The sequence below is a fragment of the Patiria miniata genome, unplaced genomic scaffold, assembly GCF_015706575.1.
Source record: "Patiria miniata isolate m_02_andy unplaced genomic scaffold, ASM1570657v1 HiC_scaffold_30, whole genome shotgun sequence".
NCBI lineage: Eukaryota > Metazoa > Echinodermata > Asteroidea > Valvatida > Asterinidae > Patiria > Patiria miniata.
The window spans coordinates 6,450,481-6,473,410 of NW_024037070.1; the positions used below are offsets into that span (position 1 = coordinate 6,450,481).

A 22,930-nucleotide genomic window follows, 5' to 3' on the forward strand; every position below is an offset into this window, starting at 1 on the left:
TCAAGACATGTGTACGCCGTGCAAAGGGCGATCGCGGGTTCAGCCCATGCAGGGCATTATCACGGGGAACTCCCATGATTTGGAGCCCTCGCCCCGGCTTGACGGCAGCGTGACCGGGACTGACTGCCTCACCAGCCGGGGCTCAACCAGCACCCTGGGCGGCGAGAGACACCAAATGAAGATGGTCCTGGAGAAAGCCACGGACAATCACAGTAACGCCAAGGACATGGCTAAGATGCTGGTGGTGATTCTTATCCCTTTGGTGGCTTTGACCGTCTCGTCTGCACTTTCCCTTGCAGCCACAGTCTCCAAGCTGCAGCACTCCCGCATGACCTTGGCTTCCATCGATGCCAGTGAGAGGGTCTCCGCCGTCATACTCGCTCTCCAGGTAGAGCGTGGACTCACAGCAACCTACGTCAGCGGGAATCGAACCGAGGAAAGTGTAATGGAAACCCTGAATCAAAAACGATCAGTAACTAACCGGGCCATCGAGAACGATAACGCGTTCCTCACACTGAATGTTTCCGGTACAGTATACGCAACCAAAGAGATGCTGCTTGACGATATCAATCGGTACAGATCGTACGTGGATTTCAAGGGAAGTGAGTTACCGATCACCCATCCAATAACATTTTACACTGATATCATTCAGCAGCTGCTGGTGGAATCTTACGGCCAGAGCACAAGGCTTGTAGAAGGGACCCTGTGGCCCCGCATTGTCTGCAAAGATAACATCCTCCTTCTTTCTGATCTGTACGGCATTCAGCGTGCTCTAGGTAGCAGCTTCTATGCTGGGTGTTCTCTACGTCCCGCCGACCTGGACTGGTTCCGCAGACTTTATTCCAGCAGCGAATCCCAGATCAAGACGGTGTTTTTCTACTCGCCGGCGGCGGCCGCCACCTATCAAGAACTTGTACGCTCGAAGGAACCCAACGGGTTTTATCTTCGCATCATGCGGAGTGAAATCATCAGGGGAGGGGACCCGTGTGCCGATCACGGAGAAGGCCGGGCATCGCGATTGTCCGAGTACTGGTTCAAGAACATGACTATATTTATAGAGATTCTTGCGGCCGTTATGCAAGGAGAGTCAGACTACATCAGCGTGAAGATTGACGAGATCATAGCCGGTGCCTTGCAGGCTGTGGCCGGCAACATCACCGTGCTGGTTTTGACCGTCGCGGTGTCCCTGACTTTGGCCACCATCCAGCTCGTCCAGGCCAGGCAGCTGCTCAGAAAGGTCGGGATTTACGCCAGGAATCTCGGCGTCAAGACCAAGGAGTTGACCCGGGAAAAACGGACCACGGAGAAGCTGCTGTACCAGATGATGCCCCGCAGCGTGGCCGATCAGCTACGGCAGAAGCAGGAGCTGATAGCTGAGGAGTTTAGCAGTGTCACCATCTACTTCGGTGATATCGTCGAGTTCACCAGCCTGGCAGCACGAAGCACGCCAATGCAAATCATAGAGTTTTTGAATGACCTGTACAGGTATGTTGTTTGCTTCGATGTCAAGCTTTGCATGGTTGAGGATAAAACTTAATTCGTACAAGGTTGAAGATACATCATATAAAGTGACTAATTGGAAAACAGGTGTAGTTCTGAGAAGAATGTATATTGCAAATATAGAAATACCACTGCTTTTACAGAGACATGTAATTTAGTAGCATTTTACCCGAAATCAAGGACTTTACAAAGACTCTTCAGTGTCAACATGGGCACTTTTCCGGGTCAAAGTGACACTTCTCTAACGTCATTTCCCGGGTCACTGTGACCAAAAAAACCTTGGCAAAAGTGTCATTTTGACCCAGATTTTTTTAAATTTTGACCAAGAAAAGTGTACATTTTTACCCTCCAAAATAGAACTCATTCCAGGCCAAAATCTGATCAGGGTTTTTAAGAGTGTACAACTGAAATCCGCAAAATTCTTCAAAAGATTAATTTTATTTGTATAACTTTTTTGAAAGTCTCAGGTGAAATTTTACTCGATCCGGGCCACATTAGGGAAACATGTTATGTCCCCTTTATGTCCCCCATTATAATGTAACAACTACTACTAAGGAGTGGCAACATTTCATCGTAGGCTAGATCGATTGCTCGTGGTCCAAAACATAATTGTGCCCAAATTCGTGGGGGAAGGATAAGTGAAAATTGTGGTTAGGGGTCACTAACGTTGGAGATAAATTGTGCATCGCCCTATTGGAATGTCTCCCTATAAAAATGAGGTACAATTTCCCGTTATTATTATGTACATTATTATGAATCGCATCGCCTCTTGTAACGTTATCATCCGTGAGCTAAAAAAGCATAATACAGGGTTGAAAAAAAATCCAGCGATGTGTAACATATTACACATCCATCATAGCAGTGTGTTAGTATTGAAATGTGCCTAATTTAAATTGATGCCTTCAAGTGATGACTTTCGCGTGAAAGCTTGCATGAAGTTGGAAAAAAAATCAAGGGCTCTTAGAACCACTCAGAGACATACAACAGCAATCAAGTCTAGCATATAACACGGGTTTTTGAATCATGCGGCACGCCTGATTTGAAACGAAGGAGTCTGCAGCCAATTTCATATCTGAACGAGCTGACAATCTGAAGGTTATTCTGCTTCGCAAGTAGATGGCCTTTCTACACATGCACATCCAGCACGGTCATCGGTAGGATCTGTGCATGGATTCTTATCACTCGTAGGGAGTTGGATGAAAACGTGGAGGAATGACCGGATGGCCCTGTGGATGAAATAATTATAATGATGTTGATGATGACAAAGATCGAAAGATGATAAAATGTTATTCGTCGGTTGAAAATTGCATGTTTCTTTCTGTGAGCAGTCATGAAATTATTAATTTATATCTGTTCAGTAAAAGTCGACAAATTTAAGACTTTAAAAAGCTATTAAGCTTAACCACTTAAAGACAAAGCACGTATTTATCACCATTTAACAAAATAGACACAGGTAAATGAATTTTCATAAAAAAAATTTCCACAAATTTTTTGCTCAGCAATGGTAAGAGAGTTCTGACATCTATCCCAAAAAAGAAAACCCGCTAAAAAGCCATATCAATGCGCCGTGAAAATGGGTATATAATTTGATGTTTGCATAATAATGGTCAGTTTTAAAAAGCGCCCCCATTTGGGAGGTGGGTACGAGATTTTGACCAATCAGCGGGCGTTTTTTAGTATATCGGGTCTTCGGTCATTCACCCGTTGCGCGTCATAGACATGGATAAAAAAAAACTGAGTCACGCGCTCTGTATCATGTTACGCGACATGCGCCCGGCTATTGTTGTATTACAGAACACTGTATTCGAATTGACTGCTGAATTAGTGCTGATTTAAGAATGAAATGAAGTCACGATTTAGTAGAGTCGACTCCGATTGGCTGGCGCGCGGCTTGCATATATCTGCATGTTTAGACATATCAGACGTTATACAGGAGACTTGGCTCCGTGGATAACGGGTGATACTCAGACTAGCCCACACGCGTGCTCTACATCAAAACGTGGCACAAGATATTGCTGAATTCATATTGCTATCATAAACGAGCATAAATATTGTTTAAATGAATGCTCTTGCTTATTTTTTTTTAAAAGCTTTGGCTTACAACTCAGAACTGTGGCTTACAACTCGGCAATAAAGAGTATTGTTTCAAAATACTGTACAACATACTTCCTACTAAATTGAATTTGTCCAAGTAGAATCTCAGCAACTCATGCAACTGCAACATTTGTAATGTTGTGCCGATCTTTATTATTAAATATTTGATGTTGGAGGAATGGGAATGCTAAGAGGCATGAAAAGGGCAAAAGAGAGAGGAAAAATACACGGCACTATCCAAACATAACGTCAACAACAGCGAAGTCCCTCTGCACACAATTTTGTCAAAATAATCCCAAAATAACAACTATTATAATAACACCCAAGTAAAAATCCTTTTCATTTGATGGGAGGATTGTAGGTCACGCTTCGCCGCGTTGAATGGAACCTTCAATCTGTCAACTCATGAAAATATTCTCACCATTGCACTTATAAACACTCATTATTTGTATAATGTTGTTAATCATTATATCTACCCGCACGAGATTTTCTTCTCAACAAAAGGGACCATTAGTGTAAAGAGGTTTTCCCAAAGCGACCAATTTAGTGCATCACGTCCAAGCCCTAGAAACGAAATCAGAATATAGTGAGTATCCCACGCATTAATGCTTTTCCGAAATTAATTGACAACGCGGGAGTGGTTCTCCTCACAAATAGAGCTTCGTTCTCTCGCTGGACATGTATGTGGGAGTGTTCGTGATAATTAGCGACAAAACCTTTTTGATACTCGCACTGTATCTTGGGATTAGATGACAAAACAAACCAGGCAATTTGTGCACCATCATATGAGGCCGAGTACCAGTTACAAGTTTCATTTTATGCTTCCTCCCTATTTTATGCAATGGATTTAAAGTGATTATCTTTTCATTGGTGCACTGGCAATTTGACATAACTATTATAATCATTTTAAAAAATATTTGGTACAGCCAATTAGAATTAAGAACATTTCGGAGAGTTCATTTTTAGAGACCAGTTTCATTAATCATGGGATGAATATTAATATCATGAGCCTGCTCATAACGACCAATCAGAATCAAAATGTCAAGCTAACACCTCCAACACTGACCAATCACCGACGCCCGATGACTGGTATCCTGAATTAATTTAAAGATTATTTCTAATCATTTTTCTGTCTAAAGTTTAAAAACTGATCTTTATTCACAAATTATGTTCCTTACGCCTTTAAAGGTGAATCGATGATCAATCGAATGGAATATACAACTTTCATTTTTGCTGTAATTTTGAGAAATGGATGGATTTGGGGGTTTATATTTCATAGAAAATATTGTTTTTCCACTGACGTGTTTGAAGTTTTGTGTGCGTAGATGCTGGAAAACCAAGAAAAATAATCACGTTCCTGTAGTCTGGCTCCCTGACCGTAATCGATTGCAAAGAAAATGCAGACTAACTAAATTTGGTAAATCGGGGGCAGTATTTGAAGGGAAAAAAACGTTTTTTCCAACGCTGGTCGGCCGACCATCGTTGGAAATTGACACAAAAATACCACTTTTCTTAAAAATGACAGGACAGAACCAAGGTGCCATGATTAGACTGCAAATCGTAGTGAACAGTTGTGTTCCCTTTAATCTTGAAAAAAAAATCATAATGTATGCTGGAAGGTCATAACTAAGTTAATATTTGATTTTTTTCAGGGGTGCAATACATCCCACAAAACGGACACAAAACTTGAAAATATTTGTTGGAAAATTAATTAGAAGTTACTTACAATGCCAATTTAACATTCAAAATGTATTTCCTTATAGAAATATGAATAACTCTCTCTTTTTTTGGGGGGGGGGGACTGAAAAAAACTGCAAATATGTATCTGTTTATCCCGCAGCATCTTTGACAATTACATCGACATGTACGACGTGTACAAGGTGGAGACGATAGGAGACGCCTACATGGTGGCTTCGGGCCTACCCGAACCCACGGCCAACCACGCCTGTGAGATCGCCTGCATGGCGTTGGACCTGCTACGGGAGGTGCAACTCTTCCGGATACCGCACCTTCCTGCGGAGAGCCTTAGTCTGAGAGTCGGCTTGCACTCAGGTGATGTCAAAGGCGTAGCCGGGGGGGGGGAGGGGGAGGGGGGAGGGGGAGAGGGTGGTAAGGGGGGTATTTACCCCCGCCCCCAATATTTTGTAAGGAATGCCCTTTTCCTTTTCCTTTTTTTCGCCAGAGATTCCTCCCCCAATCTTTTAAAGAGTGCCCTTCTTATGTTAGCAAGTGGCCATTTTCCGAAAGCGTGTCCTTTTTGTGCGAGCGGCCTTTACGAGTGCCTTTTTTGTAATTGTCTGTATGTATATATTGTCCTGAAATGCGCCATATGATCGCCCCTGTGATGCACCTGCCACACCGTAACAATAGCCAGCGCCCACTATAGGCTATACTTTGAAAAGCAAGAGGTGCCGTAAAGACAGGCGCGGTTCTACGGGGGGGCTAGGGGGGGCTGTAGCCCCCCCCCCCCCCCCCCCAAAAATTTTGTCTAGCCCCCCCAAAAATAAATTCCGTCAAAAAAAAAAATTGCATTAAAAAGAAGGAGGATTGTGATGTACATGCGAACGGTCTCCCCCTAAAGAAGAAATAGCCGTGACAAGGGTGATTAGTTAATATAGTGCAAGGGCGGATCCAGGAGGGGGGGGGCCAAAGGGGGCCATGGCCCCTAAAACGAAACCAATCGGTTTTTTTATGTGACATCGCAATAACGGCAGGCAATGAGTACACCACCATCTTTTCCTCAAAAACAATTGGTTAAAGTGGTCAGAAATTGCCTCAGATCGCACCACAGAGCATCTAGAATCCAAAAATTGTTCGGGGCCCTTAAGCGGGCCCCGAACCCCACGTCGTAATTTTTTGGACCCACTTTTTGGGGGGGACCAATTTTTTTTTTGGCCCCCCCAAAAAAAACAAATTGTGTTCTGGATTCGCCCGTGCTATAGTGTGAATGACTTTAGGATTTTATTGGCGCTCCCCATTGAAAATATGGCATGAGCTCCCCCCCTATTGATTTTCGGAGGCCTAAGTGTCTGGAAAAAATAACCGGTCAACATTTCAGCACGCCTCCCTGAAAAAAATTCTGGATCCACCGTGCTAGCCCCCCCCCCCCCCAAATATTGGTTCTAGAACCGCGCCTGCGTAAAGACGTCATTTTCTGCAAACAATCAGTACAAATTTCACTTAAATTGAAAAAAATTGAAAAGCTGTACTAGAATTCAAATTGGTTGTTTAAGACCAAGACTTTAATTTAGTTTAATAAAAACGTAATAGGTTGATTCTTTGCCTCGTTTTCGTAGGTTCTTGCGTTGCTGGAGTTGTTGGTATCAAGATGCCTCGATATTGTCTCTTTGGGGATACCGTAAACACCGCCTCTCGGATGGAGTCTACTGGCAGAGGTACAATAAAATATCATAAGCACGTGCGGCATGCACATTCGTTTTTTTTCTCTCTCTGGATAGAAAACTTATTAATTCGTGAAGCTGGAAAAGATTGACAGATATTGCAAACACCAGTGTTACAACTTTTAAAACTATGATGCACGTAACCAGGCCTATATTTTTCCAATTTCAACGAAAAGTAGTGAACTATCAAGACGATTTTAAGCACATAGTTGGATCAAAGTAGTGTAAAGATACGGTCATCAGTTCCAAACGGGAGAAATTGATTTTCAAAGATTTCACCCGCGAACATCCCCATGTCCGTGTGCATGGTGTTTTTATTTCATTAAAGTGTTCCACGTAACCTTTAGAAATCGGCCCTTGCAACCACACGGCTGCTGAACAACGGATTCGCTTCGCACATACACTAATCCACTTATCTAATATCACGTGATATAATTCCTCAATCACGTGATGCCTCGGGCATGCGTATAATGGGGAGTGACTGCAGCTGTTGCGGAAGAATCAATTCATCAGTGTTTCTGATTGACCTTCCAATACTTTGCACGTTTGTCGCCTTTATGAGAAGGACGTGAAAAATTGAAATTCGAGCGCCAAAAACATCACTGTAATTTCGCAATTTCGTTTCCCTGACGACATTAAAACACCAATTACAGTCTCATTTCTCGCTATATAGCAACCTAGCTTCCCTTACCGCGGTGTGACCCTTCCAATATTTTGACGTTGATCACTACAAGGGTTAAATTCCACCCCCAGATCTCGGCCATTTAATGATTTTTTTTTCTAAAATTCGGTATGAACATCAAGGGGAACATGCATGAAAGGGTCAAAAATGTGGTTGATTTTATCACTGTTTTTTCTTGTCTGTTTCTTCTGATTAGTCTGGAGTATGAAATTTGCATTCAACACAGGTTTGAAAAAAAATTGTTGTCTTGGTTGTTTGTTATTCACATTGCTAATTCACTGCATTAAGGAGTGCATTCAGAATACAAAATAATATAAAGAGGTTGTGGAATGCTGAATTGGAATGTGTTCTAAGGTCCATTAAGCATCTTTCCTAGAACTTTGAAGCAATTTCATTTTTTGGCCAAAATTGGAAAAAATGCAGGGGGTTAGCCTTACTTTTTTAGTGACATTTGTTCAAATATTAACTTTTCTCCAAACAATACAAGAAATTACTTTGAAGTATCCATCCATCCAGAAATCGAATTGGAATGTGTTCTTAGGTCCATTAGGCATCTTTCCTAGAAGTTTGAAGCAATTTTATTTTTTGGCCAAAATTCCAAAATATGCAAGGGGTTAGCCTTACTTTTTTAGTGAAATTTGTTCAAAAAATTACTTTTCTCCATACTATACAGAAATTCCTTTGAAGTGTCCATCCATCCAGAAATCGAATTGGAATGTGTTCTCAGGTCCATTAAGCATCTTTGCTAGAAGTTTGAAGCAATTTTATTTTTTGGCCAAAATTGGAAAAAATGCAAGGGGTTAGCCTTACTATTTTAGTGAAATTTTTTCAACATTAACTATTCTTCAAACAATATAGAAATTCCTTGGAAGTGTCCATCCATCCAGAAATTGAATTGGAATTTGTTCTCAGGTCCATTAAGAATTTTTTCTAGAAGTTTGGGGCAATTTTATTTTTTGTACAAAATTGGAATGAATGCAAGTGGTTAGCCTTACTTTTTTAGTGAAATTTGTTCAAATATTAACTTTTCTCCAAACAACACAGAAATTCAAGGGGAACATGCATGAAAGGGTCAAAAATGTGGTTGATTTTATCACTGTTTTTTCTTGTCTGTTTCTTCTGATTAGTCTGGAGTATGAAATTTGCATTCAACACAGATTTGAAAAAAAATTGTTGTCTTGGTTGTTTGTTATTCACATTGCATTGCACAATTCACTGCATTAAGGAGTGCATTCAGAATTACAGAATAATATAAAGAGGTTGTGGAATGCTGAATTGGAATGTGTTCTAAGGTCCATTAAGCATCTTTCCTAGAACTTTGAAGCAATTTCATTTTTTGGCCAAAATTGGAAAAAATGCAGGGGGTTAGCCTTACTTTTTTAGTGACATTTGTTCAAATATTAACTTTTCTCCAAACAATACAAGAAATTACTTTGGAATTTGGAATTTGTTCTCAGGTCCATTAAGAATTTTTTCTAGAAGTTTGAAGCAATTTTATTTTTTGTACAAAATTGGAATGAATGCAAGTGGTTAGCCTTACTTTTTTAGTGAAATTTGTTCAAATATTAACTTTTCTCCAAACAATACAACAAATTACTTTAAAGTGTCCATCCATCCAGAAGTCGAATTGGAATGTGTTCTAAGGTCCATTAAGCATCTTTCCTAGAAGTTTGAAGCAATTTTATTTTTTGGCCAAAATTCGAAAAAATGCAAAGGGTTAGCCTTTCTTTTTTAGTAAAATTTGTTCAAAAATTTACTTTTCTCCAAACAATACAGAAATTGCTTTGAAGTGTCCTTGGAATGTGTTCTAATGTCCATCAGGCATCTTTCCTAGAAGTTTGAAGCAATTTTATTTTTTGGCCAAAATTCCAAAAAATGCAAGGGGTTAGCCTTCCTTTTTTAGTGAAATTTGTTCAAAAATTAAACTTTTCTCCAAACAACACAGAAATTCCTTTGAAGTGTCCATCCATCCAGTAATCGAATTGGAATGTGTTCTTAGGTCTAGTAGGCATCTTTCCTAGTAGTCTGAAGCAATTTTATTTTGGTGGCCAAAATTGGAAAAAATGCAAGGGGTTAGCCTTACTTTTTAGTGAAATTTGTTAAAAAATTAATTTTTCTCCAAACAATACAAGAAATTACTTTGAAGTGTCCATCCATCCAGAAATCGAATTGGAATGTGTTCTAAGGTCCATAAGGCATCTTTCCTAGAAGATTGAAGCAATTTTATTTTTTGGGCAAAATTGCAAAAAAAACCAAGGGGTTAGCCTTCCTTTTTTAGTGAAATTTGTACAAAAATAAACTTTTCTCCAAACAACACAGAAATTCCTTTGATGTGTCCATCCATCCAGGAATCGATTTGGAATGTGTTCTAAGGCCCATGAAGCATCTTTCCTAGTAGTTTGAAGCAATTTTATTTTGGTGGCCAAAATTGGAAAAAATGCAAGGGGTTAGCCTTACTTTTTTAGTAAATTTTTTTCAAAACTTAACTTTTCTCCAAACAACACAGAAACTCGTTTGAAGTGTCCATCCATCCAGAAATCGAATAGGAATGTGTTCTCAGGTCCAGTAGGCATCTTTCCGAGAAGTCTGAAGCAATTTTATTTTGGTGGCCAAAATTTGAAAAAATGCAAGGGATTAGCATTACTTTTTTAGTGACATTTGTTCAAAAATTAACTTTTCTCCAAACAATACAAGAAATTACTTTGAAGTGTCCATCCATCCAGAAATCGAATTGGAATGTGATCTAAGGTCCATTAGGCATTATTCCTGCAAGTTTGAAGCAATTTTATTTTTTGGCCAAAATTCCAAAAAATGCAAAAAGTTAGCCTTCCTTTTTTATTAAAATTTGTTCAAAAATAAACTTTTCTCCAAACAATACAGCAATTCCTTTGAAGTGTCCATCCATCCAGAAATCGAATTGAAATGTGTTCTCAGGTCCAGTAGGCATCTTTCCTAGAAGTCTGAAGCAATTTTATTTTGGTGGCCAAAATTGGAAAAAATGCAAGGGGTTAGCCTTACTTTTTTTAGTGAAATTTGTTCAAATATTAACTTTTCTCCAAACAATACAAGAAATTACTTTGAAGTGTCCATCCATCCAGAAATCGAATTGGAATGTGTTCTAAGGTCCATTGGGCATCTTAGCTAGAAGATGGAAGCAATTTTATTTTTTGGCCAAATTTGGAAAAAAAACAAGGGGTAAGCCTTCCTTTTTTAGTGAAATTTGTTCAAAAATAAACTTTTCTCCAAACAACACAGAAATTCCTTTGCAGTGTCCATCCATCCAGAAATCGAATTGGAATGTGCTCTAAGGTCCATTATGCATCTTTCCTAGAAGTTTGAAGCAAGTTTATTTTTTGGTAAAAATTGGAAAAAAATTCAAGGGGTAAGCCTTACTTTTTTAGTGAAATTTGTTCAAAATTAACTTTTCTCCAAACAACACAGAAATTCCTTTGCAGTGTCCATCCATCCAGTAATCGAATTGGAATGTGTTCTCAGGTCCAGTAGGCATCTTTCCTAGAAGTTTGAAGTAATTTTATTTTGATGGCCCAAATTGGAAATAATGCAAGTGGTTAGCCTTACTTTTTTAGTGAAATTTGTTCAAAAATTAACTTTTCTCCAAACAATACAGAAATTCCTTTGAGGTGTCCATCCATCCAGAAGTCGAATTGGAATGTGCTCTCAGGTCCAGTAGGCATCTTTCCTAGAAGTCTGAAGCAATTTTATTTTGGTGGCCAAAATTGGAAAAAAAAGCAAGGGGTTAGCCTTCCTTTTTTAGCGAAATTTGTTCAAAAATTAACTTTTCTCCAAACAATACAGAAATTCCTTTGAAGTGTCCATCCATCCAGAAATCGAATTGGAATGTGTTCTAAGGTCCATTGGGCATTTTTCCTAGAAGTTTGAAGTAATTTTATTTTGATGGCCAAACTTGGAAATAATGCAAGGGGTTAGCCTTACTTTTTTAGTGAAAATTGTTCAAATATTAATTTTTTTCCAAACAATACAAGAAATTACTTTGAAGTGTCCATCCATCCAGAAATCGAATTGGAATGTGATCTAAGGTCCGTAAGGCATTATTCCTGGAAGTTTGAAGCAATTTTATTTTTTTGGCCAAAATTCCAAAAAATGCAAAAAGTTATCCTTACTTTTTTAGTGAAATTTGTTCAAAAATAAACTTTTCTCCAAACAATACAGAAATTCCTTTGAAGCTTCCATCCATCCAGAAATCGAATTGGAATGTGTTCTAAGGTCCATTTGGCATCTTTCCTAGAAGTTTGAAGCAATTTTATTTTTTGGCCAAAATTCCAAAAAATGCAAGGGGTTAGCCTTCCTTTTTTAGTGAAATTTGTTCAAAAATTAACTTTTCTCCAAACAACACAGAAATTCCTTTGAAGTGTCCATCCATCCAGAAATCGAATTGGAGTGTGTTCTCAGGTCCAGTAGGCATCTTTCCTAGAAGTCTGAAGCAATTTTATTTTGGTGGCCAAAATTGGAAAAAATGCAAGGGGTTAGCCTTACTTTTTTAGTGAAATTTGTTCAAAAATTAAATTTTCTCCAAACAATACAAGAAATTACTTTGAAGTGTCCATCCATCCAGAAATCGAATTGGAATGTGATCTAAGGTCCATTAGGCATTATTCCTGCAAGTTTGAAGCAATTTTATTTTTTGGCCAAAATTCCAAAAAATGCAAAAAGTTAGCCTTCCTTTTTTATTAAAATTTGTTCAAAAATAAACTTTTCTCCAAACAATACAGCAATTCCTTTGAAGTGTCCATCCATCCAGAAATCGAATTGGAATGTGTTTTAAGGTCAAGTAATCATCTTTCCTAGTGGTTTGAAGCAATTTTATTTTTTGGCCAAATTTGGAAAAAATACAAGGGGTAAGCCTTACTTTCTTAGTGAATTTTTTTCAAAAATTTACTTTTCTCCAAACAATACAGAAATTCCTTTGAAGTGTCCATCCATCCAGAAATCGAATTGGAATGTGTTCTCAGGTCCAGTAGGCATCTTTCCTAGAAGTCTGAAGCAATTTTATTTTTGTGGCCAAAATTGGAAAAAATGCAAGGGGTTGGCCTTACTTTTTTTAGTGAAATTTGTTCAAATATTAACTTTTCTCCAAACAATACAAGAAATTACTTTGAAGTGTCCATCCATCCAGAAATCGAATTGGAATGTGTTTTAAGGTCCATTGGGCATCTTAGCTAGAAGATGGAAGCAATTTTATTTTTTGGCCAAATTTGGAAAAAAAACAAGGGGTAAGCCTTCCTTTTTTAGTGAAATTTGTTCAAAAATAAACTTTTCTCCAAACAACACAGAAATTCCTTTGCAGTGTCCATCCATCCAGAAATCGAATTGGAATGTGCTCTAAGGTCCATTATGCATCTTTCCTAGAAGTTTGAAGCAAGGTTATTTTTTGGTAAAAATTGGAAAAAAATTCAAGGGGTAAGCCTTACTTTTTTAGTGAAATTTGTTCAAAATTAAACTTTTCTCCAAACAACACAGAAATTCCTTTGCAGTGTCCATCCATCCAGTAATCGAATTGGAATGTGTTCTCAGGTCCAGTAGGCATCTTTCCTAGAAGTTTGAAGTAATTTTATTTTGATGGCCCAAATTGGAAATAATGCAAGTGGTTAGCCTTACTTTTTTAGTGAAATTTGTTCAAATATTAACTTTTCTCCAAACAATACAACAAATTACTTTGAAGTGTCCATCCATCCAGAAGTCGAATTGGAATGTGTTCTTAGGTCCAGTAGGCATCTTTCCTAGAAGTTTGAAGTAATTTTATTTTGATGGCCAAAATTGGAAATAATGCAAGGGGTTAGCCTTACTTTTTTAGTGAAAATTGTTCAAATATTAATTTTTCTCCAAACAATACAAGAAATTACTTTGAAGTGTCCATCCATCCGGAAATCGAATTGGAATGTGATCTAAGGTCCGATAGGCATTATTCCTATTAGTTTGAAGCAATTTTATTTTTTTTGGCCAAAATTCCAAAAAAATGCAAGGGGTTAGCCTTACTTTTTTAGTAAAAATTTTTTAAAACTTAACTTTTCTCCAAAATATACAGAAATTCCTTTGAGGTGTCCATCCATCCAGAAGTCGAATTGGAATGTTCTCTCAGGTCCAGTAGGCATCTTTCCTAGAAGTCTGAAGCAATTTTATTTTGGTGGCCAAAATTGGAAAAAAAAGCAAGGGGTTAGCCTTCCTTTTTTAGCGAAATTTGTTCAAAAATTAACTTTTCTCCAAACAATACAGAAATTCCTTTGAAGTGTCCATCCATCCAGAAATCGAATTGGAATGTTCTCTCAGGTCCAGTAGGCATCTTTCCTAGAAATTTGAAGTAATTTTATTTTGATGGCCAAAATTGGAAATAATGCAAGGGGTTAGCCTTACTTTTTTAGTGAAATTTGTTCAAATATTAATTTTTCTCCAAACAATACAAGAAATTACTTTGAAGTGTCCATCCCTCCAGAAATCGATTTGGAATGTGTTCTCAGGTCCAGTAAGCATCTTTCCTATTAGTTTGAAGCAATTTTATTTTTTGGCCAAAATTCCAAAAAAATGCAAAGGGTTAGCCTTACTTTTTTAGTAAAATTTTTTCAAAACTTAACTTTTCTCCAAAATATACAGAAATTCCTTTGAGGTGTCCATCCATCCAGAAGTCGAATTGGAATGTGCTCTCAGGTCCAGTAGGCATCTTTCCTAGAAGTCTGAAGCAATTTTATTTTGGTGGCCAAAATTGGAAAAAAAAGCAAGGGGTTAGCCTTCCTTTTTTAGCGAAATTTGTTCAAAAATTAACTTTTCTCCAAACAATACAGAAATTCCTTTGAAGTGTCCATCCATCCAGAAATCGAATTGGAATGTGTTCTAAGGTCCATTGGGCATCTTTCCTAGAAGTTTGAAGTAATTTTATTTTGATGGCCAAAATTGGAAATAATGCAAGGGGTTAGCCTTACTTTTTTAGTGAAAATTGTTCAAATATTAATTTTTCTCCAAACAATACAAGAAATTACTTTGAAGTGTCCATCCATCCAGAAATCGAATTGGAATGTGATCTAAGGTCCGTAAGGCATTATTCCTGCAAGTTTGAAGCAATTTTATTTTTTGGCCAAAATTCCAAAAAATGCAAGGGGTTAGCCTTACTTTTTTAGTGAAATTTGTTCAAAAATAAACTTTTCTCCAAACAATACAGAAATTCCTTTGAAGCTTCCATCCATCCAGAAATCGAATTGGAATGTGTTCTCAGGTCCAGTAAGCATCTTTCCTAGAAGTTTGAAGCATTTTTATTTTTTGGCCAAAATTCCAAAAAATACAAGGGGTTAGCCTTACTTTTTTAGTGAAATTTGTTCAAAAATTAACTTTTCTCCAAACAATACAGAAATTCCTTTGCAGTGTCCATCCTTCCAGAAATCGATTTGGAATGTGTTCTCAGGTCCAGTAAGCATCTTTCCTATTAGTTTGAAGCAATTTTATTTTTTGGCCAAAATTCCAAAAAAATGCAAGGGGTAAGCCTTACTTTTTTAGTAAAATTTTTTCAAAACTTAACTTTTCTCCAAAATATACAGAAATTCCTTTGAGGTGTCCATCCATCCAGAAGTCGAATTGGAATGTGCTCTCAGGTCCAGTAGGCATCTTTCCTAGAAGTCTGAAGCAATTTTATTTTGGTGGCCAAAATTGGAAAAAAAAGCAAGGGGTTAGCCTTCCTCTTTTAGCGAAATTTGTTCAAAAATTAACTTTTCTCCAAACAATACAGAAATTCCTTTGAAGTGTCCATCCATCCAGAAATCGAATCGGAATGTGCTCTAAGGTCCATTAAGCATCTCTAAGGTCCATTAGTGTCCATCCATCCAGAAAGCGAATTGGAATGTGCTCTCAGGTCCAGTAGGCGTCTTTTCCTAGAAGTCTGAAGCAATTTTATTTTGGTGGCCAAAATTGGAAAAAAGCAAGGGGTTAGCCTTCCTTTTTTAGCGAAATTTGTTCAAAAATTAACTTTTCTCCAAACAATACAGAAATTCCTTTGAAGTGTCCATCCATCCAGAAATCGAATCGGAATGTGCTCTAAGGTCCATTAGGCATCTTTCCTAGAAGTTTGAAGCAAGTTTATTTTTTGGCCAAAATTGGAAAAAATACAAGGGGTAAGCCTTACTTTTTTAGTGAAATTTGTTCAAAATTAAACTTTTCTCAAAACAACACAGAAATTTCTTTGAAGTGTCCATCCATCCAGTAATCGAATTGGAATGTGTTCTCAGGTCCAGTAGGCATCTTTCCTAGAAGTTTGAAGTAATTTTATTTTGATGGCCCAAATTGGAAATAATGCAAGGGGTTAGCCTTACTTTTTAGTGAAATTGTTCAAATATTAACTTTTCTCCAAAGAATACAAGAAATTACTTTAAAGTGTCAATCCATCCAGAAATCGAAATGGAATGTGATCTAAGGTCCGTTAGGCATTATTCCTGCCAGTTTGAAGCAATTTTATTTTTTTGGCCAAAATTCCAAAAAATGCAAGGGGTTAGCCTTCCTTTTTTAGTGAAATTTGTTCAAAAATAAACTTTTCTCCAAACAATACAGAAATTCCTTTGAAGCTTCCATCCATCCAGAAATCGAATTGGAATGTGTTCTAAGGTCAATTAATCATCTTTCCTAGTAGTTTGAAGCAATTTTATTTTTTGGCCAAATTTGGAAAAAATACAAGGGGTAAGCCTTACTTTTTTTTGTGAATTTTTTTCAAAATTTACTTTTCTCCAAACAATACAGAAATTCCTTTGAAATGTCCATCCATCCAGAAATCGAATTGGAATGTGATCTTAGGTTCGTTAGGCATTATTCCTGCAAGTTTGAAGCAATTTTATTTTTTTGGTCAAAATTCCAAAAAATGCAAGGGGTTAGCCTTCCTTTTTTAGTGAAATTTGTTCAAAAATAAACTTTTCTCCAAACAATACAGCAATTCCTTTGAAGTGTCCATCCATTCAGAAATCGAATTGGAATGTGTTCTAAGGTCAATTACTCATCTTTCCTAGTAGTTTGAAGCAATTTTATTTTTTGGCCAAATTTGGAAAAAAATACAAGGGGTAAGCCTTACTTTTTTAGTGAATTTTTTTCAAAAATTTACTTTTCTCCAAACAATACAGAAATTCCTTTGAAGTGTCCATCCATCCAGAAATCGAATCGGAATGTGCTCTGAGGTCCATTAGGCATCTTTCCTAGAAGTTTGAAGCAATTTTATTTTTTGGCCAAAATTCCACAAAATGCAAGGGGTTAGCCTTACTTTTTTAGTGAAATTTGTTCCAAAATTAACTTTTCTCCAAACAATACAGAAATTCCTTTTAAGTGTCCATCCAGCCAGAAATCGAATTGGAATATGTTCTAAGGTCCTTTAGGCATCTTTCCTAGAAGTTTGAAGCAATTATATTTTTTGGCCAAAATTGTAAAAAATGCAAGGGGTTAGCCTTCCTTTCTTAGTGAAATTTGTTCAAAAATAAACTTTTCTCCAAACAACACAGAAATTCCTTTGCAGTGTCCATCCATCCATCCAGAAATCGAATTGGAATGTGTTCTCAGGTCCAGTAGGCATCTTTCCTAGAAGTTTGAAGTAATTTTATTTTGGTGGCCAAAATTGGAAATAATGCAAGGGGTTAGCCTTACTTTTTTAGTGAAAAATGTTCAAATATTAACTTTTCTCCAAACAATGCAGAAATTACTTTGAAGTGCCCATCCATCCAGAAATCGAATTGGAATGTGTTTTACGGTCCATTAGGCATCTTTCCTAGAAGTTTGAAGCTATTTCAAGTTTTGGCCAAAATTTAAAAAAAATACAAGGGGTTAGCCTTACTTTTTTAGTGAAATTTGGTCAAAAATTGACTTTTTTCGAAACAATACAGCTATTCCTTTGAAGTGTCCATCCATCCAGAAATCGAATTGGAATGTGTTCTCAGGTTCATTAGGCATATTTGCTAGAAGTTTGAAGCAATTAAAATTTGTGGCCAAAATTGAAGAAAAAAAAGGAAAGGGGTTAGCCTCACTTTTTTAGTGAAACTTTGGTCAAAAGAACGTTATCAAAGCGAGGGTCGAAGGACAAATAGTCTGGTTACTTCGTGCACACAAATTATTATCATTCAGCACTGTTATTGGATACAGGGAACATGACTAAAATGGTGGCAGCATGATGAAGGTCTATAGGCCCATATCACTGATGACTGACTGATTCAATGGGTATAAATAACGTAAATTATAATAAATGTGTGCAATGCTCTCAGTCGGATGTCAAATAAAGTTGATTACTTTTAGAATAAACCATTTAGTGACAAAATTGCTCCAAAACTTTGTAATCATTAATCACAAATCCCATTATTTGAGTTCCGACAATAATTTTGTTCTCGCAGGTTAGTCTTGTTTCCGCCTCTGTATCGGAATCATTCATGCGGAGACCGGGAACCAGTCCATTCCCAATGCAGATATGTTAGTTAATTATGAAGCCCCTTTTCAGGGCGTTGCAGATGTCTAAAAAAAAAAGAAGGGAGGCAGTAGATTTCCCCCTTTCGAATATAACTTACTATTTTGTGAATTTGTTAGGTAAAAAAGGAGAATATTGTTCAAACGAATGAACAGTACATCTTTAACGTATATAGGCCCTATGGCCGTTTATAATAAGCGCGTCGATGTGGATTGTTGGAGTGCCAATTTTTCAGCTTAAAGAGACACTGCGTCCTGGAATGAGCCTAATTTGGCTACAAAACGCGTTTTGAACGAAATGCTGTTAAATCGGAAAGAACATTTAAAAGTAGGATAGAAACATCCACACAAGTATCCTTTTAAAATTTGGCGTTTTTCTTTTATTCTTGTGTTATGCGTGCCAGAACGTACGACTTTCGGGGTCCACTTTTGCAACCCCAAAAATTCGGGGTTATGCTAGTTGTGATTCCAGCCATAAAGTGTTCGCCTTTTGCGGACGTGTACAAACCACATTTGTGCATTGGTGCTGTGTGTAATTTTATGTGACATCATTTTATGTGACATAGTGTATCGTACGTGTATCGTAAATTGTCTGAAAGGACAGGATGAACGTTTGCATACTCCGTTGTGTCCGACTGGTAAACAACCAGGGTTTTTTTCGTCCTTTCTCGGGAACTGTAAGTCATTAAGTTGCTTTCCTTTCAATCAGATGTTTGAAATAGGATAAGTATATAAAACATCCAAAACATGCAAATTTCGTCGACTTCAGGACGCAGAACCTCAAACAGCCGTATACTATGCACGTGTCCTTATGAGAGACTTATGGGCCTGTTTTACCTGTAAACTAACAATGACAAAAAATGTACGCCACTTTGTGTAAAAAAAACCTGAGCGTTTGAAGTGAACGCTGAGTCCGAATTGTATAATAACATTGGTGTGAAATCGTGCGCAAGGCATCAACTTAAAAAAAAGTATTTGAAGGCCTGGTAAGAAAAGGCACATGGCGGTGATAGGGGGGATGGAGTTGAACGAGTATGAACCAAAAGGTTTCAACACTTGAGTGACAGAGAGCAATTGGCACTGCCCATGCCTCAACATCTCTCAGCTGTGCGAAGGGTCGAGGAAATCATGCCTCGAAGGTGCTTGTAACAGGGCAACGATTCACCGATGATGTTGCACGTGTGTGTCCTCGATTTAAGCTACACCATAAAAAAACGCATGTTTAAGTTACATACCTAGTGTGGACATTCTTTTGTTTTCGTGTAGTTAAGAAAAGCCTGTGAAAAAAACTCATTTTACTCACACTATTTTGCCACGGATAAACCTAACCCAAAAATGCCTCTAAACCTGTTTTCCAGAGAGGGGTATCATTGTGTGGACGTGGGCATGTCCACACAACGTCGCTGCTACCTGGTTTATGTGGACATCTTTTGTTCGGAAGTCCACGCATTGAATGTAATGCTTGCACACGTTTGTTATGATGTAAATCGAGGATTCTCTTTTGTTCCTCTTCCCTTTGCCTTTGTTTGTACCCTAACTTTTTCGCAACAGCTCTGATTGGTTATGTACACGTTTTCAAATCCAGGTCGTCCTCGATTTGGTTCCTGTCCTCGATTCACCAATGATTTTTTACGTGTGTGTCCTCGATTTACACCAAAAATAAACGCACACACACCCACACCTATTTGATTTTACGGAGGCCAAGTGTCCGTTGAAAAAAAAGTTTCTACATTTCAGCACGGAAGTGCCAAAAAAAGCCTTTTATTACTGAATCAAATCAAGTGCCCCTTTTTGGTGATGCAAACAAAGGTTAAAAACATACGTCCCTTCTCCTATAGTCAAAGATTTTCGCGCCCTTTCTCACAATTTTATTATTACAAATCACGAAAAGTGTCGTTTCAAGTGACTGAAGACGAGCATCTTGTCACTGTGCAGTAGCGGATCGACGGAGGTCTTAACCTCCTCTCTCCCGGGCCCGCGAAAATAGAAAAATCATGCAGAAAAGGGGAGCTCATGCGTGTTTAACGAGCCCCTTGACATCTCCCCCCCCCCCCCCCCCCCCCACCCGCCTCCCCATCCGAAGCTGGTCTCGCAACTGCTCTGAGGCTGCAGTTCCAATTACCTTAATGACGATATTGTTAACATGATTTCAGTTGCGTCACAATAGGACGTCTTTTCTAATTATCATTCCTGCCTACGCAATATCTAATTAGTCCAATAAGGATACCTATAGAGGGATATCTAATTAGTCCAATAACGAGACAAATAGAAGGAGTCGCAGCCTTGTGTAGACTCCCCATGCTTTAACGATTCAAATCGTACACGAGATTCAGATTAGAATTTAAGAATCATGTTTTTTCTTTCCTACAGTGTGTCTAAAAAATATTGCAAACAATATATAACGGAATGCCAAACAGGTGTAACCAACATCGATAATATAGGTTTGGTTTTAAAAATTACGCCTTTCCTCTTTAAAATGAGACATTAAACGTCAAAATCTGATAATTTTTTACAGAGTTATTAGTAATTTTCCAACACTTTAGAAAAGGTTGGTGTATGTTTTAGTCAATTTGTAAAACAATTATTTCATTGCTTTTTAATGTGTGTAATTGTGTGTGTGTTAATGTTATCAATCGAATTGTCTGCTAATGCCCATAACAGAGGTGCAAAGATCTGCCCTCCGGACGGCGCCCTGCACCCTTAAAACAACTAATAGTCAAATCTTTGACGGGTTTTCAGAGCTATCGAAAATTGACTAGGAAATAGTTAAACGTTCACAGTTTCATACTATGACTAGAACAAGAAGTTTGATTTAACTACAAATTTAGTTATTTGCATAACTATTTTTCAATCCTAGCTGGAAAAATCTAGTCAGATTGACTGATTTTCAATTGCACCCAGCTGACCCTGAATGGCTGATCAAATTTCACTGGTTTCTAGTCAAATCTGACTAATAGGTTTGTTTAGAGTGTGTATAACAGGTCTGTACAGTGGCTGAAATTCATCTCAACTAATTTCTTTTTGTTTTTGTTTTTCATTCCGTCAGCTCAGAGAATACAAATTAGCGAAGCCACTCGGGACCAGATTGTGAGCGAGAAAACCCACCCACACGGGAGACAATTTGTCATTGCGCCTCGGGGATCTACGGCGGTCAAAGTAGGTGGAAAACAAAATACATGCATGTGAGTATAAAAAACAACGAAACCGAAATGTCGGGACTACTTAGTGGAGTTCTGCATGTAGCACTGTCAAAATCTAGGATATGAAAGCCCAAATCAAAGGCTTTCTTTTAGTACAGGAATCATTCAAAACACTCATGTACTTTTGGAGTTACTTTTATAGACAACCACCGTTTAAAGTTCTGTCCACGGATTACCATACAAAAAAAACAAGGTGTGCGTTCTTTCAATACAATATACACACCCCTGCGCTACATGCAGAACATCACTCAAACAATGGTCCCGACCTTTGGGTTTCGGGTTTTTTTTTACTCACCCTGTATCAAAGGCATAGGCTATAGGATCATTCGCATTTATCCGCAAAAGAAACTTTTCCCGAACTGTTAAAAAAAACCTTAGAATCAAGATTGTACTGCTGCAGTGCGATCTTTAATTAATCTCAGTATACTGGTACTCGACAACCCGTGATATTATTCCATCTAGCTTGCTGTCATTTAGAAGCTAAAAGAATCAATATATTTTGAGTCAAAATGTGTGCCATTTCAAGGCAGACTCTTCACTGTAAAAAAAAAAAGTTGGAAGGAATCAGTGCTGGGCAATGCTATTTGCCTAACATTGGTTTAAACGTGTCACCGTTATTGTTGATTATGTCGGGTAACAAAAATGACCAACAGTATATTAGAGGATTTTTGCGGACCTCTACGCCATTTGTGATTGACATTGGTTTCTCTGTCAATACTGTACAGGGCAAGGGAATGATGCGGACGTATTGGCTGTGCGAGGAATTAACTACCAGGCGATTGATCGGGAGGCACACCGCTGGATTGGATTGAGCAATCACCGCCCACGAACGAAAAACGCTCGTGAAAAACAACTGGCTCTGATCATTCTGCGCTGTGTGATTTTTAACAACAAAAGATAGAAAATGTAATTCGGACTCTTGTTGACTGAGAACCAGTAATGATGCCTAATTGGGCCCTGTGCCACACTCGGAAATTAACATGCAACTTGTATCCCGGTAATCTCTAAGATATAAAAGACAGGAACGTTTTAGTTCCCTGTTATACAGTGTGTATCAAAAACTGAATGTGAACAAAATATAACGGAATGCCAGACATAGAATGTGTGACCATCATAGACAATATAGGTACGATTTCAAAGATACGCTTTTCCACTTTGCAATGAGACATCAAACGTCCAAATCTGATAATTTTCGACAGAGTTATGAGTAATTTTAACGAGAGAGGTCAAATTGACCATGGGACGAAGTTTCGTTTTAAGGCATTGGGATGAAGGTAGCATATATAATTGCCTCTGTGGTGTGGATATTTGCCTGGCCTACACAAATTAATGTGTTTAGCGAGTGAACACAATTCCATACACTTCTTGCTATTAGTTTGTAAACGTGTTTACATGCTAAACATTTTTAGCATGAGGTGATAACAAGAAAGTGTTGAGAATTGTGATTACTCGCTCAACACATTTTTTTTTTGTAGACCAGGCAAGTATCCACACAGAGGCAATTAGGCTACCTCTGTCCCAACGCCTAAAATTAAAAACTTAATCCCATGGTCAATTTGACCTCTCTTGGTAAATTACTCATAACCGTGTCAAAATATCAGAAGTTT

General features: G+C 38.0%; 1 protein-coding gene across 1 annotated transcript; it reads left to right on the forward strand.

Moving 5' to 3' along the window:
* LOC119739438 lies at window positions 1-22,824 on the forward strand. Its single transcript, XM_038214390.1, has 5 exons — window positions 1-1,485; window positions 5,435-5,646; window positions 6,891-6,989; window positions 21,170-21,279; window positions 22,049-22,824. Exons 1-5 carry the CDS (start codon window positions 8-10, stop codon window positions 22,133-22,135), a joined length of 1,986 nt encoding a protein of 661 aa, XP_038070318.1. The 5' UTR covers window positions 1-7; the 3' UTR covers window positions 22,136-22,824.
* Window positions 22,825-22,930: the final 106 nt, after the last annotated feature.

Excerpts from the sequence above, each read along its gene's own strand:
- LOC119739438 (XM_038214390.1), top strand. The coding sequence starts at position 8 with ATGTGTACGCCGTGCAAAGGGCGATCGCGGGTTCAGCCCATGCAGGGC. Across the intron at positions 5,647-6,890 it reads GAGAGTCGGCTTGCACTCAG|GTTCTTGCGTTGCTGGAGTT; the intron begins GTGATGTCAAAG and ends TCGTTTTCGTAG. Across the intron at positions 6,990-21,169 it reads GATGGAGTCTACTGGCAGAG|CTCAGAGAATACAAATTAGC; the intron begins GTACAATAAAAT and ends TCATTCCGTCAG.